This window comes from Myxocyprinus asiaticus, chromosome 26 (assembly GCF_019703515.2).
Source record: "Myxocyprinus asiaticus isolate MX2 ecotype Aquarium Trade chromosome 26, UBuf_Myxa_2, whole genome shotgun sequence".
Taxonomy (NCBI): domain Eukaryota; kingdom Metazoa; phylum Chordata; class Actinopteri; order Cypriniformes; family Catostomidae; genus Myxocyprinus; species Myxocyprinus asiaticus.
This window is the reverse complement of record NC_059369.1, coordinates 35437674-35457437: the sequence shown is the minus strand read 5'-3', so window position 1 is coordinate 35457437 and position 19764 is coordinate 35437674. Positions and strand designations below refer to the sequence as shown.

Genomic DNA, 19764 nt, shown 5'->3' with positions numbered 1-19764 from the left:
AGTACTATAACTTAACTGTGGTTATGGTGAATGGTTAAGGATAAATGGTTTGCTCAGATTAAAACCAGTCTAAAATTCCTCTTCTTCTGCATTCTCACCTTCCATCAATTGTCTTGTCCGGAGACCCCACTCTTTTCATTCAAATACAAGCACACAGAACACCGTAATGGATAAATATGTCAATGCTGTTTATTTGAATTAAAGGAAAGATAGTGTTGTTTTGTGCACTGAGAAAGAGGCCCTTACTCGAAATGGTTACACAAGGTGTCTCCGTTAATTACTGCGCAGGCCTCAGGCAGGAGAAGCCTTGACCCCTAGCAGGATCCAGATGTGGTTCTGTCGAGGGGGCCTCTCCCCCTCTAGACCCCCAAGTCGCAAACAGCACAAGTCAGCAGGCGCAGACTCAGTCTTTCTCCCCCAGGCATGGCTCTCTCGGTCAGGGGGGTCTGAGGATCCGGGGGTCTGTCACGTTCTGCGCTGGCTTCATGTCTGGTATGTGCGCGGTAATAACGCGCCGGAATTGGCTAGGGTTTCTTCAGAGTGCACCGAAAAATAGGGGGTGGAGATTTACTCTCCCATTTAGGCTATAGGGAATTACAAGCACTGTATAATATAACACATAATGCCACATTTTTTTTTTTTTTATGCAAATAGGAGTTTTTGACAATGCAGAGTTTGTTTATATCGTAATATACCGAGTAAATAATACGTTTAAATCCTTTTACAGGTAAAACATTTGTCCATAATGTTAAATGTTGCCTATAATAGACACAGTTGTCCTCATCGCCCACTAGGACATGAACAATCTTAGGCCATATGCTATTGATTTAGGAAAAATGTTGAACAGGAGCGTTATCAACCTCTCTATATGGTCCATACAGCCTCAGAGCGCCAGTGTTTCTGGAGGTACAATTCATGTGCATTCAGAGGTGCGCAGGAGAAGGGGCGCACACGTGTGGAGCAGACAGACTCGGCGCTGCGGGCTTCGCTTTTATTGATGGAAGCCCATTTCAGGACTGAAAGAGACCACAGAAGTTCGGACAGACTTTCCACATTCTTCATCATAGGTAGATCCATTTCGCGTTTTTCCCAAAGAGCGGAATACCGAGATTTTAAATTCGCCGATTCATTAGAGGTGTATCAGAGATATGATCGTACATGCACCAGATAGACTGCACAGCAATAACTATTTGCAATAATGTAATAAAATATATAGGGCCTAGGCCTATACTGTATATATCAGTGACGTTTTACTCATTGCAAATAAATCCGTATGCGTCACTAGTCTATCTTTTATTAATAATTATTTTTATTAGTGGTTTGTTATCTGAGACTTTAATTATTAAGAATTTTCTTCGTATTTTTTTTTTTTTTTTACACCTCTAAATCATATTAAAACAATGTATGCGTTAATGTAATGTTTCTACAAAGTCAGTTTCGTTAATGTGTAGAAAAAGAAAGGCAAATAAAAAAGCGCAACATATGTAAAGAGCTGGCAGACATTCTGTAAATATTTCCAGGCAAAAACATGTAGGCTACAAAGAAAAAAAAAAAAAAAAAAGAAAGAAAGAAAAAAAAAAAACCTATTGTTTTGGTGTCTTATCTCCTCGGGACAAATATCCTGTTTTTGGGTGCCATAATGAAGGCAGGGCTAGTGACACACACACTCACACATACACACACGGCTTCCTTCTCAAGCGCAGTGACTTCACTTCCCAAATTTAGAGGAAAAAAACCATCCGGCGAAACTGTCTCTGTCTCTCCGCCACATATCGGGGGCTGGAATTAATTCAGACGCGTGTCATGTTTGGAATATTGTCGGGCTCCACTGAAAATTGCGCAAAATGGATGGAACTATTAAGGTAAGAGTGGTGGAGAGGGCTCTTTCTGAGATGGATAAGTTTGAGAGCGTAAGACGCCTGTAGTTCTGCCTGTCTGAGGCTTTTCAGCCGCTCCGAATAGCGGTAACGGAGATTTTCTACGGGTTCCCTCCCAAGTTTCCTTTCCTTTTTGTCTAAACTTTGTTGAAAGTCGAAAACTGTCGCGGAGGATACGAGGAATTCAGACGGACTCTTCAGACGCACACACTTGGTGCTTGGAGAAAAAAGAAAGAACTTGAAATAAACACTCGGATAGAAGCTGTTTGTGATGGAGAAAATGTGTTTTGGCAAGAAAAAAAAAAAAAGAAAAAAATACGCGCCGACTTTAAAATTAGAATAGCAAATGTCCAGCGCTTGATGAGGCTGTTCTGGGTTTTCGGCACATTGTGGCCTGCGTGTGAATGCAGTGCTGTGGTTTATATAAATCATAAAGTTTTAGGCTGGCTGCACAATTCAGTGGCACCGTGCCGAGGTTTTCCAGCCATTCATACTGTCCAAAACCCGAGCCCACCCACAGTAAAATATTACTTCACAGCCTTTTCTTCTTCTGATAACTGACAATAAGCACTATACAGCAATCTTCAAAAGGTTTAGCTGCGTTACAGCCTATTGTGTTTCGCTTTAAATATAAACTGCGCTCTTAATGTCATATATCTGCTTCAAATAACTGTGCTTTTTTTTCAATGGTTAGAGTCATGCAACATTGAATATGTTATTCAAGAAATGTAGCTAGGCTACACCATACCCTTATCCACCATTTAATAGGGTGAAAACTCTGAGAGGAGGAAACATTTTTTTTTAATAAAGGTAATGATCACTGATTGACTCGTGATTGTTGAATGGAGGGCCAGGGCTGCAAATTCAAACACTCCTGATCTTTTTTTTTTTTTTTTTTTTTTTTTTTTTTTTTGCGGTCATTTAAGTGGTTTTGGGTGTGGTATATGTTTATGGCCGTACACATCATGCTTGTGTTAGATTTTATCATGTTAAATAGACTGTTTCGATTGCAGTGGGGTGAAAGAGGACATCAGAACAGTGATGATTTTAATGCTGCAAAACTCCTCTAACGCTCAAAAGCAGCATAAAATTCTCGGGTTATTATATTTAAAGCATGAAATATAAAAACGTGTTGCTTTTTATCCGTATGTTATCAAATGCACTGTTATTGCCTATATTATTATTATTATTATTATTATTATTATTATTATTATTAATTATTAATATTATCATAATCATCATCATCATCATCATTATTACTATTATTATTATTATTAGTTATAATATTTATTATTATTATTATTATTATTATTATTATTATTATTATATTAGTTTTGATAATATATGTTAAGCCTAAATATCATCTTATTTAGAATCTGTTGATCTATTATGGCTTTGGAATTTGACACAGATAACTCTCATGACTGATTTTTAACTGAACACAATTACTCAACAATAAGGCGGGTTCTCAGTCCACGGGTATTTCCTGTTCCACACAATCTGGTTTCCTGTCAGGTTTCCTTTTCCTCCTGAAACAAAAGACAGGAATGCCCTGTGTATAAAATAGCTCTCTGTTTTGAATGGAGTCTGTTCATCCCAACTTTATGACACATCTTTTGCGGGACAAGCAATGCTAATTCCTGCCTGTTGTCCTGTATTAAACAGTCCTTAACATACACCAATCATGCAGTGAGAAATATGACTATTCTCATGTGAAAATGTTCAAAATGTCTTTTACTAGTGAGATAATTCATAATATATGGTAGCATAAATGCTGCCATGTATTATTTATGTAGTATGTTCAGCTGTGCAAAGATCGGTTGTTGGCAGACCTCGCCATAAATCTACAACACCAAACCAGTGTAAGCCTGTGGTTCTGCGTGGTTCAAGTGAGCCATGCAGGCACGGCCAATTTATGGCCTAAGGAAAATGGCACCTTTTTGAGTATTTTAACCTCATTGTAATAAGAAACTTGGCCCTGCACTAGTAGCTACGCTGACTAGCACTCTGTTTCATACAGATTTGACAGGACTGCACTATTCTGTACGTGTATATGAGTGTGGAATTAGATTTTCCTATTTTTAAAACCCTATAATCTTGAGAAAGACTGACTGCCAATCATAAATTATATGGTGGAGGCTGATATGTCTGTGTGTAAGTAACGTGTAACAGTCATAATAGCAGCTCTGGCCTTATCTGGCACTATGAAGGCATTCCTCAACTCTGTCATACTTATCATGCCACACTCCTGCTGCTGTGGGTTGTCCCGATACTGTCCATGGACCACTGATCAAATTGATGACGACTGTCACGAAAGTTCAGAAAGCCAAAAGGAGAAAAGAACAGCTAAATGCTGATAGAGTGTCCCAGTATCTCTGTTGCCACAGAGAGAACTTTTTGTTTTTCAGCTGTACTGAATAGCTGCATTACAGTTTGAATAGTGATATGCAAAATCTGCAATATCAGATTTGTACTTGGATGCTGCATGAAATGTATATTTGGACCAAAAAAAGACAGAAGGAGCAGTCATCTGGTGTTAAACAGTATGAAAGTCCTCAATCTGTTAAAACTGTTAAAATCACCCCTCAATGGCCGGCCGCAATGCTGAGCATCTTGCAGCATCTGTAAGCCTTGTTTCTGCATTTTTTTCATCTTCAGTAGTGTGAATAGCGAATCTATGCATTCATTGTGAATGTTAGAAAGGACAGGGATTTACACTTTTTACAAATTTCACAAGAAAAGCAGACTAGCTTGTTGATTGTAGTGGTAAAAAAATTAAAAAGGAAAGAAAGAAACCAAAGAAATATCTGAATTAAATGTAAATATTTTAGCAGTGAATGGGTTGAAAAATAGCCAATGGAGACGATTGCATGCACGTGTAGACGCTGCTCTCTCCAGAGGGGCCTGTCTGCTCCGTTTGTTTTCTTTAATAAAACTACATCACCCCAGCTGAGCGCCTGCAATGAGAGCAAATGTAGAAGTAACCTTGGACAGATTTATTTGCCTCTGTTCTGTCTCACATGTGAGCCATGAATAAGACAAAAAGATGAGCCAGATTTTTAAATTTACACATGGAAGTCATGTTTTGCAATTTTCTTTTCAAAAAGAAAAGCTTTGGTGGTTAATGTGAAGTTAACTGTTATAACTGATGTTTTTGGTTATGTTTAGACAGTTAACCTCAATCTTATTACTGAACATTTTATTTTCTTATTTTCTCTATGCAACCTGATATATAAATGACTGAATTCAACATGGAGTCAAAATTCACCCTATAATACAAAGTTTGTCTTTAAAAGTGATTACTTAAAACAACATTGCTTTACAGGCTGACATCACAGATCTGTGAAACCCTCTTTCTTTTTAAACCCCTTACTTCCAACCTGGCTCCCCTCTGATATATAAAGTAATGCCTACTTTTCACAATCCAATGAATTCCTCTTGTGTAAAATCAATCCCCACCCTACCATTGTTTTTTTCTCGTTGAATATCCTGTTTCACATCGAAATACGTCAGATCAGAGTTGCAATTGGTGTTTTATGCTTCATCTTGACTTTAAGATGTTTCTCACTTTTCCATGGCAGTGGTGTGGTTATGTTCTGTATAAGCAATTAATTGTTCATTTGCATCCTTTAACAAAAAGCTAGACAACTGACAAATATGTGTGACTTAATACTGATTACAAACTTTTGTGTACTGATGTACTGAAATTAGTCATTTGCACTATAATGACAAGCAGTGATACGGTTTCTGCCCTACAACCCTCCAGGAGGCATTGTCAGTGGTGAGTGAAGACCAGTCCCTGTTTGAGCCTCCTTACGCTGCTGCTGCTCCCTTACCCAAGACAGACATGACTGCGTCTGTCACACAGGATTATGGCCAACCCCACAAGATCAACCCTATTCCCCCTCAGCAGGAGTGGATCAACCAACCTGTCAGAGTCAATGTAAAACGGGAATATGATCATATCAATGGATCCAGGTACAGCACCAAGACCTCAACCACTGGCATTTTAAATTCTAATATCTGTTATCATTTGTTGGCACAATTATTCTGCATTTTTGAGAGTGGTTATTTCTGATAATAGGCATTAGTGTTTTTTATTAAAGATTCTGTGGTCTTTTTCTGTCTCTGATTTTCTCACATTTTCTCCAACCTTGTTTCTTTATCTATGCCTGTATGTCTCTCTCTTGTTCTCTCTTTCTCCCTGTGTACCCGGCAGAGAGTCTCCGGTGGACTGTAGTGTGGGTAAATGCAATAAGATGGTGGGTGGGAACGACGCATCTCAGATGAACTATACTGGTTACATGGACGAGAAGAATGCACCACCCCCAAACATGACAACCAATGAGAGGAGAGTTATTGTTCCAGCAGGTATATGCAGTTCTTCTTTCTACCTTGTAGAAAATGAGTAAATGTCCGCACACTGTTTTTATTGCTAGAAATTGATTTGAATTGGAGTACATTTTGGAGTTATAATAACAGCATGTGGACATTTAATGTTTAATTCTATTTTTTTCTTCTTCTTTGCATTGCGTCCTTTTATATATATATATATATAATTCCCCTTACAAACCTTTTTTAACAAGACTTATAACTAAATATTAAATGCTGCAGGGAAGGGGGCCTGGGTAGCTCAGCGAGTATTGACGCTGACTACCACCCTTGAAGTTGCGAGTTCGAATCCAGGTCGTGCTGAGTGACTCCTGCCATGTCTCCTAAGCAACCAAATTGGCCCGGTTGCTAGAGAGGGTAGAGTCACATGGGGTAACCTCCTCGTGGTCGCTATAATGTGTGGTTCTCGCTCTCGGTGGGGCGTGTTGTGCGTGGATGCCGCGGAGAATAGCATTGAAGCCTCCACATGTGCTACATCTCCACGGTAACGTGCTCAACAAGCCATGTGATAAGATGCATGGATTGACAGTCTCAGATGCGGAGGCAACTGAGATTTGTCCTCCGCCACCCGGATTTGAGTCACTATGCCACCACGACGACTTAGAGCGCATTGGGAACTGGGCATTCCAAATTGGGGAGAAAAGGGGAAAAAAAAATGCTGCAGGGAAATGTATATAATATTTAAACTAGTATGTATAAAAATTCTTCTCAATATTAGAATTTAATAATATTGTTCATACTCTAGTTTGAGTATGGTGAAATGTGTAATTTTCGCAAAACTAGCTGCACCAAACAGAATTACAAAAATAGTTTCCAAATAAATGGAGTCCCTCAAATGCCATGAATTATAATTGATCGGTCTTGTTTTCTCATGATAATATTTGAGACTTAATTTTCATGTGATACAGAGAAAAACAAAAGTTGAATTAAAGCTACTTTTTCTCATGTTATCTCAAGAAAAATAGACACAATTTTATTATTAATAATAATAATCATAATAATAATAATAAGAAGAAGAAAAAGAAAACGAAGAAGGATTTATATGTATTGTATGTTTAGAGACTCAAGGTGATCTCACCTTTAATCCATATTGCTCTCTTTCTCTGAAAATACTAAATGTTTATGTAAATGACTGAATGAAATATTTAAATTATCTGCCATTACTCAGACAACAATGTTTGTTGTGGTACTGTAATGTTCCCACACACTTTGGAATGGTCTGGAAGCTACCTAATCCTTAAGTCTCCAGATAATTAGTCTCTTTATTTTTGCATTTGCCATTTCAGACCCTTCTCTCTGGTCTCCAGACCACGTACGGCAATGGTTAGACTGGGCCATTAAAGAGTATGGTCTTCAGGAGATCGACACAGCTATGTTCCATAGCACAGATGGAAAAGAACTTTGCAAGATGAGCAAAGAGGACTTCCTGAGACTTACTAGTGTTTATAACACAGAGGTCCTGCTCTCACATCTTAATTACCTCAGGGAAAGTAAGTCCATCTCCTTTTGTATTAATTTAAGATAATTTGCTGATTCATTTTTGCTGTAATTCTTGTAGTGGTAGTGTCAGGTTTTGTGCTGACAGCAGGGGCGGACTAGCCATCGGGAGCATCGGGAGTTTTTCCAGTGGGCCGCTGGGCAATGTGGGCTGGCCCGCTGTTGTTCAAGTATAGCGAAATAATGATAGCAATGATCAGGGACGGCCCATCCAACAGGCGATATAGGTGGTTGACCAAATTCATGAATAATAAATAGAGAATTTCTAATGGTACAAAATTACAGGGACTTTTATTTTGAAATTTCCTCTGACACATATTAAATCGCAAGCATGGAACTCATTACTTGACATACAAATCACAATAATGGTGTAAACCAAATACACATATTAATTATAAGATGAACTCCAGAATAATCACCAAATGTCAAATAACAGCAAGCTACAATAAATACAAAAACAGCACTAACAGTAAAGCTATGAGCAGTACTCAGTCATTTACATAATTTATTAATACCGCAAAGCATTACTGGTAATTGGAGCGCAGCTTCTTCACAGTATTATTAGACACAGATTGCACACCTTGCTGAATAATGCTCACGTCTGACAGAAATGCAGAATATAAGTCATGAAAAATATTACTTTGTTCCTATTTAAGTCTTTGATTAAAGGATGGCAAAAACTAGCATAGGGCTTTTCACGTTTTTTTCAAGAATAATCTAGGGAAGGAATTCAGACACTGCCGATATAAAGACACAACAAACTCACATAAAGTGAAAATATGAGTAGTTAACCTGCAAAATAACCAAACTATCCTCTCTTCAAAGACCTGCGGTCTAAGATGTATGTTTATACTTATACCAAGGGTCTGTTGAATGCTTGATTCTGACACCTTGACTAAGGTGTGCAATTATTTTTCAAGTAAATGCACAGCTATGAAGTAGTTCCAGGTCTTGACCGCATAACAGTTTCATATCACTTCGCAAAATTATGTCAGTTATTTCAAAGAGCCCTACAGGCTACCATAACAAAATAATCAATTAAAGACTTTGGTTAAGTACATCAGATAAGAATGACAAACAATGTCTATAATGTCCTAAATTTAATTAAATTATGATTGAAAAGCATCCTTGGACTCCTCCTCTTTCTCTCTCTCTCTCTTTCTCTTTTGCTCTCATCTCATCTCACATACACACACACACACTGAAACTCAAGTCGCAGCCAATAAATAAAGCCGCACCCCCCGTGACTTGATCAATACAAAAGTTTCTATTATCTGAAATAACTTTAATATGTGAATCTTTTTATGTTTCAATGTATTTCGCCCTAATCAGCCTCACATAGCTATAGTGGAAAGCACCATGTTACCCCTCCCCCTCTCTTTCGCTCTCACATAAACTCTCTCGGGAGTAAAGTCAGTGCACCCCCGTGACTCACTGGGATTGTAAACAGTTGTTTAGCAATGGAAAAGCTGTGCAAGAATGGCGACACTCGCTGCTGCTGAGAAGTATACTTAAACTTACACTTTGGCAATTTGAAGTGATGTTATTCCTGAGGAGAGCCACTTTAAACGCAGATAATTCCACAAGCGATCTCTCTCAGTTTCTCTCGTTTTCTCGCTCACACACACACACACACACACACACACACACACACACACACACACACACACACACACACACACACTACCTTGTTACTCCAAAAGCAGTGCATCCTCATTTGCTAGTCCTAAAGTGACGTTTTCAAACTAGCAACGAATGCTTGAGCTGTATCAAAGCTAGATACACTTGATCAATACAACAGATCCTATATTATCTGAAATATATGTGGGAAACACTCTCACACCCCCCTCTTCCTCTCACACACACACTCCCACACATGTGGACACACATACACTATGCTTTACGCACACACTTACTCACGATTGATAACAGAGCCATCATGTCAGTGCACACCTGCATCTTAGTGAGGTTGAAAACAGTTGTTAAGTTTTACATCGGAGAAGCTATATACAAAAATGGCGACACTCGCTGCTGCTGAGAAGTGCTTAAACTTACATCTTGGTGATTTTGCAGCAATCTTACTTCCGATGAGAGCTGCAACAAAAAAGGTAATCCCAGAAGCGATCTCTCTCAGTTTCTGAGTTTCTCTCTTTCGATCCCTCAAAAACAAACTCACACACACATGCACAAAGGCACTACCTTATTACTCCAGTAAGTGCTCCGGTCAAGCAGCGCAAGCCTCGCAATCCTCCGTTGCTAGATCTAAAGTGAAGTTTTCGATCTAGCAATGAAGGCTCAGACTGTATTAACACAAGACACTGAATCCATGGCGAAAGAAATTAGTTCCTCTCACAAGAGCATTTTAGGGACAAAAAGCAGAAAATGTCTTGAGATAAAACACTGAACAATGTCTTAAAGTGTGGTAACCATGGTATAAGCGGAATAATTGACTCTGGCCCATTGAATTATTGAAAAACAACGCACAGGTGTAATGCGTTACCACCTCGGGTGTCCGTCGACAATTTTCACACCAATGGGGTCCGTTGTCATGACTAGTTATCAATAGAATTTTATTTTTTCAACAGAAGAATTTTAAATTGAGCTGGAAAAAGAAATCAATGAGCCGATGTATTATTGTGTGGTGTGGTTTGCCGGGTTTGGTGAGCCACTCTAGGCCGAAAAGTCCAGAGACACTTTTTAGACCCAGTCCACCCCTGGCTGACAGAATTTGTTTTTAAACCAATATGTTGGAACCATGTTTAAGTCTTTTGTTATGATGTGAAAAGACGAACACACAGCAATATTACCTGATATTGTAATATTTTTGTTAGGATTTTGTGACATTACAGTGTGTGTGATGTGAATGTAACTTGAATGACTTGAGTGATTTGCAATGATGTTAGTAGTGGAAAGTCCAAACTGTGCAACACAAGGCATCTTCAGCCTTATGAAGCATGACTATGAGGCATTTGAATCAATATCAATGACTAACTCTAAGAATAACTGACTATTCCCATGGCAGATCGCATCAATTACTTTTAAACAAAACCAGCTTAATGGCAATTTGGTTGAAAATTGCCCCCAAGACTTTTAAGGGCAGTGTTTATATTTGTTTAAGAGTATTTACGAGGTGCCAAGCAACTGACCAATAAATTGTTCCCCAACTATTTATAAAACTATTTTATTAATTGTACCACAACAGTAAAATGCTTGGAAGCAATCAAAACTGTTGAATGCATGACAAGTCATGCTAGAAATGGAATCAAACTGGTCTAGTTTTGTTAAAGGCTTTATTCTGCATGGATGTTGTCATTGTATTTGCCATGCCATGGCACTTGAACCACACTGAGAACGTCCAGCAAATTTACAAAAATATTTTACAAGAAATTCATTTAATAAGTTGCACATTACATTTGTGGCTAGAACAGCCTTCAGTTAAAGCAGGACTCCTGTCTTGCTCCACCTGCTTGACTTTTACTAGGCGCATTTGGTTTGGAAGAGTCATGATGATTATGAATTTTAGCAAGCATCCCATCCAGAGCATCTCCCCCTGAGTGCTCTCGGCCTCAGACTTAGAGAGATGAAGCCCAGGTGCATGGCCTCAGGAGACTGGCCTGCGAGGCCCCTGCCTACAGGCTGCACGGGAATGTTTATCCCTAATTTACAACAGAGGCATCTTGCCCCGTTTCTCTTCCAAGGGCTTTCTTATGTTATGGCCCAGCATGTTTTTGGCAAGGATCCCTTGGATTTGAAGAAAACTAAGTCCACTCATCCACTTGAATACATCAGTGCCATATATAAGCGAAATGTCTGGAGGATACATCACATCTGTGCACAGATCATCGTCTAAACTTTGTTTGTGAGCGTGGATTGTTTGGCATCAGCAATACTCACACTGATCACTCTGAGACTTTGTTTGCACGAGAACCATCGGCATGGCTGCAAGTCGGTAAACAGAGGCTTACGTTCGCTATGTGTCCTCTGAAGAGTCACATTTAGATGCATTTTGCTTGAATGTTTAGAGCAGCTGGCCCATCCAAACATTATGACAGCAGCTCGGTTCAGAGGTGGGTAGAGTCCCAGCAGGGCTGAGTGGTTTAAAATGGTCCTCCTTAAAAAACATGGATTCAGCTGTGAGGTAATGGGAACTTTATTCCGTGGGTGTCAACAGTTTAGTGCTGGTGGCCGGGCTGTGAGCCTGAATACAGGCTTGGAATATAACAGAGAGCCATTGTAAGTTTTAGGGCAGAGCCCGGCCTGTCTGTGAGCTGTCAGGTTGTTTTCTTGAGGGAACTTGGTCTTACGAGCTTTCATTAGGGACGACTGCCGCAGGACTGAGCCAGAGCTTACGCGCCAGGCATTGTGGATCTGCCTTCCGCCTCTTTCTTTGATTTAGCCTCTGTGTGTTTTGGAAACAGAAGAAATGGTTCATAATCCTCTGCTCCACCATTTGTATTGCCTTGGAAGGCGTCCCGAGCAAAAATCAAATAATAATAAGAGAGATGCTTTTGTCCTTTTTACTGGAGGCCATTCATTCTCTATTCTCAACCAAAAGACATTTGTAGCCTGATCTCATGAAAATTACGTGACTGTGGCAACTTTTTTGAAAAATGATATTGCGTTGCTCCATACACGTATTGCAGCAGTTCCGAGGTGAAAAGTCCACTTTGTGGCACTAAAAGCAAGTTAAATGTTATCCCAAACAGATGAGGTTTTTAAGGTTCATGCCTTATCAAGTTTTAAATGAACAAAACCTTCCTCCCTACCAATGGTCCCTCTTATATTTGTTTTGTTGAGCAAATCCTAAATTATATATATATATATATATATATATATATATATATATATATATATATATATATAAAAACAGTTAGTTCTGGTCCTCGAATCTGACTGGACAAGAGACTGACACCATCAGCACTCAGACACTTCACTGTTTGTGTATCACTCCGCTTGTGTTCGTGCCATTCTAAACTAAACTGTAAGAGCAGTGCAGATGTGTTAAGAGCTACTGTTGCTTTTTTTTTACATTACATATGTTAGCCAGCAGGTGGTGGCAAAAGATAATTTTTGTGTGTAATATGAGCCAGTTGGTGACGTGAAGTGAATCCGCATCAGCCACTGTTTACATACAACAGTGCTCTGTGATCGCTAGTATTACTACACAACTTCAGCATTATGGCTCATCACAGCTAAGAGACACAACAGACTGATTGATTACAGAACTCAAGGCACTTACCTCTTACCGCAGTTTCCACATTGCATTCTGTTTAAAATTGTTTAAAATGATGCAGCATCAATGACAGCGTGCAGTCTTTTGTAATAGTTGTCTATGAGATCCCAAATTCTTCCAGGTGGGATAGCTGCCCATTCGTCTTGGCAAAATGCCTCCAGGTCATTCAGAGTCTTTGGTTGTCTTGCATGAACCGCACGTTTGAGATCTCCCCAGAGTGGCTCGATGATATTAAGGTCAGGAGACTGTGATGGCCACTCCAGAACCTTCACCTTTTTCTGCTGTATCCACTGGAGGGTCAACTTGGCCTTGTGCTTAGGGTGTGGGAAATTAACCTTTAATTGCCATTTAAACCTGTGTGTGTCACCTTGTGTGTCTGTAACAAGGCCAAACATTCAAGGGTATGTAAACTTTTGATCAGGGCCATTTGGGTAATTTCTGTTATCATTATGATTTAAAAAGGAGCCAAACAACTATGTGATAATAAATGGCTTCATATGATCACTATCCTTAAATAAAATAATTTTTTTTTGCATGATCAGTCATATTTTCAAAATCAATGCCAAAATTTCACAATTTCTGCCAGGGTATGCAAACTTTTGAGCACAACTGTATATATACAGGGTTGGGAGGGTTACTTTTGAAATGTATTTTTGTATATACAGATTATAGAATACATGCTGTAGAATGTAGTTTTTAACGTATTCCATTAGATTACTCAAGGTCAGTAATGTATTCTAAATACTTTGGATTACTTCTTCAGCACTGGTAGATTTTTCACTTGTTTTGACCATAAAAACTCTGCCAGTATAGTAAGACAAAATACACGTTAAAAATACATTCTCTGAAAAACGTCTTGGTTACTGTCGTAACCTCCTTTCCTGATGGAGGGAACAAGACATTGTGTCGATGTAGTGACACTAGGGGTCACAACTGGGAGCCCCAAACACCTCTGATCTTTGAGAAAAGGCCAGTGGGAGTTGCCGAGTGGAATTTGCATGCCACTCCCCCGGACATCCGGGTATAAAAGGAGCTGGCTCGCAACCACTCATTCAGGTTTTGCGCTGAGGAGCCGAGACAGGGTCCCAGCCATTTCAGCGGGTAGCTCAGAATTGTGGAAAGAGGGACACAATGTCTCGTTCCCTCCATCAGGGAACGGAGGTTACGACAGTAACCAAGAAGTTCTCTATCTGTCTTTTCCCAAGGGGAAAGACACCGCAGAGATTACACCATGCCTGAAGGGGAGGTAACGTGCGGAGAATACGTCACATGGACTTACTGACCGGCAGTATCGCATGTGGAAGAAGTCCCCGCAGTAGGTCCTACCCGGAGAGGAGTAGCCCTACAAACACGACGACTGGTGGCAGAGGGAGCTCTGCCCAAGGAAGATGTGGATTTACCAACAGGGAAACCATACCGTGGAAAATTCCTCACACGGGTTTACCCATAGGCAACCGGCACATGTGGAGCACCTACCCCAGTACAGGGCATACTAGTGCTTGTACTGAACCAGCATCGAATTTCTCCGTTGAATTCGCCTGCCACAGGGCTAAGGAGGAAAGACATCCAGAGTTCACCATCTCGTGAACTCGCATGGGGGAAAAAAGCGCACGTCTTCCCCTCCAGGAGGGGAAAGGCTCTGTACGCAAGTGGTACACCCGGCCAGCTGCCACGCATACTTACCTGTTCGTACCTGACAACACACGGGACGAAACCGGCTCAAACCGGAGATCATAAAATCTCGCGAAGGTATTGGGTGTTGCACAGCCTGCTGCTCTACAGATGTCTGCTAGAGAGGTGCCATTGGTCAAGGCCCAGGGGGCCACCACATTCACACTAGTTGAGTGTGCTCATAGTCCCAAAAGGGGCAGCACGTCCTGGGCCTGGTATGCCAAAGCGATAGCATCCACGACCCAGTGGGCGATCCTCTCTTTGGAGACAGCCCTCCCTTTCCGCTGTCCTCCAAAGCAGACAAAGAGCTGCTCAGAGCATGTAAAGCTCTGTATGCAGTCCAAGTAAATGCGCAAAGCACGCACCGGACACAGCAACGAAAAGGCTGGGTCTGCCTCCTCCTGGGGCAGTGCTTGCAGGCTCACCACCTGATGCCTAAAAGGGATCGTGGGAACCTTGGGTACATAGCCCGGTCGGGGTCTCAAGATCACGTGAGAATATGCCGGACCGAACTCCAGGCAGGTGTCGCTGACAGAGAACACCTGCAGGTCCCCAACCCTCTTGATGGATGTGAGCACAGTCAGGAGAGCAGTCTTCAATGAGAGAGCCTTTAGCTCAATTGACTCTAAGGGCTCAAACGGGGCTCTCCGCAGGCCCAGCAGGACCATGGAGAGATCCCACGAGAGAATGAGGCATGGTCTAGGAGGATTCAACCTCCTTGTGCCTCTAAGGAACCTGATGATCAGGTCCTGCTTCCCGTGGGACTTACCATCCACCGCGTTGTGGTGCGCTGCTATAGCAGCCACATACACCTTTAAGGTGGAGGGGGACAGCTGCCCCTCCAACCTCTCCTGCAGGAAGGAAAGCACCAACCTGACTGCGCATCTCTGGGGGTCTCCACTTCAGGAAGAACACCAATTTGCGAACAAACGCCACTTAAAGGCATACAGGCGCCTAGTAGAAGAAGCCCTGGCCTGAGTGATCATGTCTACCACTGCTGGTGGTAGGCCACTTAGGTCTTCCACGTCCTGTCCAAGGACCAGACATGGTGATTCCAGAGGTCTGGTCGTGGGTGCCAGATGGTGCCCGTCCCTGAGAGAGGAGGTCCTCCCTCAAGGGAACTTGCCAGGGAGGGGCTGTCGCGAGGAGCATGAGCTCCAAGAACCAAGTCTGTGTGGGCAAGTAGGGTGCCACCAGGATGACCTGTTCTGGGGGAAATGCATACTTGCACCGACTGTTCACGCTTGTTCGTGAGTCTAACTCCATCCCGAGAAAAGAGATGCTCTGAACCGGTGAGAACTTGCTCTTTTCCCAGTTGACCCGAAGCCCCTACTGACTGAGGTGCCTGAGCACCAGGTCCCTGTGCGCAAACAACAGGTCTCGAGAGTGAGCTAGAATCAACCAGTCATCGAGATAATTGATAATTGCCAGCTCCACATCTGCCTCAGACTGGGCAACCACACCCGAAGGTGGGAGCCCGGTCTAGTCCTTCACGTCCGACTGGGTCAGCCCGCTCTCCGATGCTGCGTTCGAGAGCTCATCCTGCTCTCGAGCCCCGAATGAGACATCAAACTTGCCCAGGGGCGAGCCGTCTGTCTCATCCCAGAACTCGACCGGGGCAAACAAGTGTACTGGGGAATGGGAGGTCCGTGGGGAGTTACCCGGCGGAACAACTCCCATTGGGGTCCCCAAATAGCCCCCAGCGCTAACTGTCGTGGCCTCGTACCCATAGGTAGAAGGGGCGGGGAGCGGCTGTAGTGGCTTTCCCCCTGAAGAAGGAAAGCCGCAACCGCAACGTTGCCATGGTCATGCTCTCGCAGTGAGAACATGAGCCATCCACGAACACTGTCTCAGCGTGGCTGTAGCCCAAACAGGTGAGACAGCAATTGTGGCCGTCAGAGGCAGAGAGGTAACGACCGCAACCAGGAACTATACACAGACGGAAAGGCATCTTTAAAAGACGCTCTCCGTCAGTACCACTCTTTTGAGGAAAATACCCTAATACTCTTCTACTTTAGAATATATTCTCTCTTTTTAGCTGTCGAAGCGTCCAGGGACGTTCTCTGCACTTAATCCATGCACGAGGGGGAGAAACCGCTGAAATGCGCCGTATATCCAACAGCATACACAGAGGTGAATGGAACGGCAGTGGAATTCAATGAATGAACACCGCTTGGCTCCGAATAAAAAATCTGAATGAGTGGTTGTAAGCGAGCTCCTTTTATACCATCTGTCCGGGAGAGTGGCATGCAAATTCCACTCGCTATTTCCCATTGGCCTTTTCTCAAAGATCAGAGGTGTTTGGGGCTCCCAAGAGCGACCCCTGTTGTCACTACATCGACACAATGTCGAGTGAGTGACAGATAGGGAACCAAAATGTCTTATGCAGTGTTGTTTCTAAAACAAGATAAATCAAATTGATCTTGTTTTAAGGATTTTTAGATATATGCATATATGCATGCATAAAGGAATATGTGTATTTTAGGTGTTTAACAAGTCACCATTTTATCGCCTTATTTTGACCACCTTTCAACTTTTTTCTAGAAGTTCAAATAAACTAGTGTCTCATTTAAAATGAGGTCATGGAAACTGCAAGTATGATAATTACTGGGTAACATTTTACAATAAGGTTTGCATTAGTTATCATTAACAATCTATAATACAATTTCAAGCATTTATTAATTGGCTAATGTCAATTTATAAAAATACAGTTGTTTATTGATTGTTCATGTAAGTTCATATTGTATTAACTATTGTTAAATATCAAATCAAATCAATCAAATCAAATCAAATCACATTTATTGTCACACATATACACAAGTGCAATGGTGTGTGAAATTGTTGGGTGCAGTTCCAATCAACATAGCAGTCGTGACAGCGATGAGACATATACCAATTTACAATAACATCAAATTAACACAACACAATTTAAAGTCTAATATACACATAATTACACAAAACAATATACAAATAATAACATACCCTGTACAGTATACAATATACACAATATAGATACACTTTTTTTTTATTATTCAACAAAAATTAAAAAATTTAAAAAAGTATATATAGTAGTATATATAGAATGTACTGTAGGTTGTATTGTACTGTATTGACATTCAGGCTGTCGGCTGATAGTAAGTTGTTAAGAGAGAATATAATATAATAATAATATAATTTATGACAGTCCAGTGTGAGATATAAGAGTAAGAGTAATAAAGTGCAGTGCTGTTGTATTTTGATCGTGGGAGATCAAGAGTTCAAAAGTCTGATTGCTTGAGGGAAGAAGCTATCATGGAGTCGGCTGGTGTGGGTCCTGATGCTGCGATACTGCCTGCCTGATGGTAGCAGTGAGAACAGCCCATGGCTCGGGTGGCTGGAGTCTCTGATGATCCTCCGAGCTTTTTTCACAAACCGCCTTGTATATATTTCCTGGAGGGAGGGAAGCTCACCTCCGATGATGTGTCTAGCAGTTCGCACCACCCTTTGCAGTGCTTTGCGGTTGTGGGCTGTGCTATTGCCGTACCAGGCGGAGATGCAGCCAGTCAGGATGCTCTCTACAGTGCAGGTGTAGAACCGTGTGAGGATGTGGCGGTTCATTCCAAACTTCCTCAGCCATCTCAGGAAGAAGAGGCGCTGATGAGCCTTCTTCACAATGACTTCAGTGTGGATGGAACATGTGAGTTCCTCAGTGATGTGGACACCCAGGAACTTGAAGCTGCTGACTCTCTCCACTGGTGCTCCATTGATGGTGATGGGACTGTGTTCTCTGTCTTTTCTTCTGAAGTCCACCAGAAGCTCCTTTGTCTTACTGACGTTGAGGGAGAGGTTGTGCTCCTGACACCAGTGTGTCAGAGTGTGCACCTCCTCTCTGTAGGCTGTTTCATCATTGTCAGTGATCAGACCTACCACCGTCGTGTCATCAGCAAACTTAATGATGGCATTGGAGCTATGTGTTGCCACACAGTCATGTGTGTACAAGGAATACAAGAGTGGGCTGAGAACACAGCCCTGTGGGGCTCCAGTGTTGAGGGTCAGTGATGAGGAGATGTTGCTGCCTATTCTAACCACCTGGCGTCTGCTTGACAGGAAGTCCAGCATCCAGCTTCACAGCGAGCTGTTTAAACCCAGAGCCCAGAGTTTCTCATCTAGCTTGGAGGGCACTATGGTGTTGAATGCTGAGCTGTAGTCTACAAACAGCATTCTCACATAAGTGTTCTTTTTTTCCAGGTGGGAGAGAGCAGTGTGTATTGTAGATGCAATGGCATCATCAGTGGAGCGGTTGTTGCGGTAAGCAAATTGCAATGGTCAAGAGAGAGAGGCAGCACAGAGCAGATGTAATCTCTGATTAGTCTCTCAAAGCATTTAATGATGATGGGGGTCAGAGCAACAGGACGCCAGTCATTTAAGCAAGTTATTTTTGATTGCTTTGGAACAGGCACAATGGTGGATGTTTTAAAGCATGTGGGGACTACAGACAAAGAGAGGGAAAGGTTGAAAATGTCTGTAAAAACACCAGCCAGCTGGTTTGCGCACACTCTGATGATGCGGCCCGGAATGCCGTCTGGGCCCGCGGCTTTGCAGATATTCACCTGTTGGAAGGATCGGGTTACATCCGCTACAGAGACGGAGAGTGAACTAACCTCTGTAGCTTCGGCCGCGAGAGCTCTCTCCGTGAGGGCGGTGTTATTCCCCAAAAAACGAGCATAAAAAGTATTTAGCTCATCCGGGAGAGAGGCAGCGGTGTTCATGGCGGAGTTTTTATTCCCTTTAAAGTCCGTGGTGATGTTAATTCCCTGCCACATGCTTTTGTTGAGTTGGTGGTGTTAAACTGTCCTTCAAATATGGACTAGTATATGTAGAAATGAACATTAAATAAGATTAAGTATTGTTCATTGTTAGTTCATGTTAACTAATGTAGTTAACTAATGTTAACAAATATAACCATAAGTGTTACTCATTAAAGTTACACTAAATAAGAAAATGCTGTTTAAAATAGTTTTAGATAGTTTTAATTGTATAGGACACTGCTGACAATGCTTGAAATTCTGCTTAAAATGCTTGAAATGTTTATTTAGAACAACAATATCAATGAAA

General features: G+C 41.6%; 1 protein-coding gene across 2 annotated transcripts in view; it reads left to right on the top strand.

Annotated features, from left to right (window-relative positions):
- LOC127417443 (Friend leukemia integration 1 transcription factor-like) overlaps positions 1 to 19764 on the top strand; it is a 41570-nt gene that overhangs the window by 5548 nt on the left and 16258 nt on the right. The window contains exons 1-4 of one of the 2 annotated variants that reach the window (XM_051657511.1): positions 1476 to 1862; positions 5644 to 5855; positions 6097 to 6248; positions 7556 to 7759. In XM_051657511.1, the coding sequence (XP_051513471.1) occupies positions 1845 to 1862; positions 5644 to 5855; positions 6097 to 6248; positions 7556 to 7759 (586 nt within the window). In that variant the 5' untranslated portion in view covers positions 1476 to 1844. Of the gene's footprint in view, positions 1 to 1475; positions 1863 to 5643; positions 5856 to 6096; positions 6249 to 7555; positions 7760 to 19764 lie in introns of those variants that run through there. The other variant, XM_051657510.1, reaches the window with a different exon arrangement.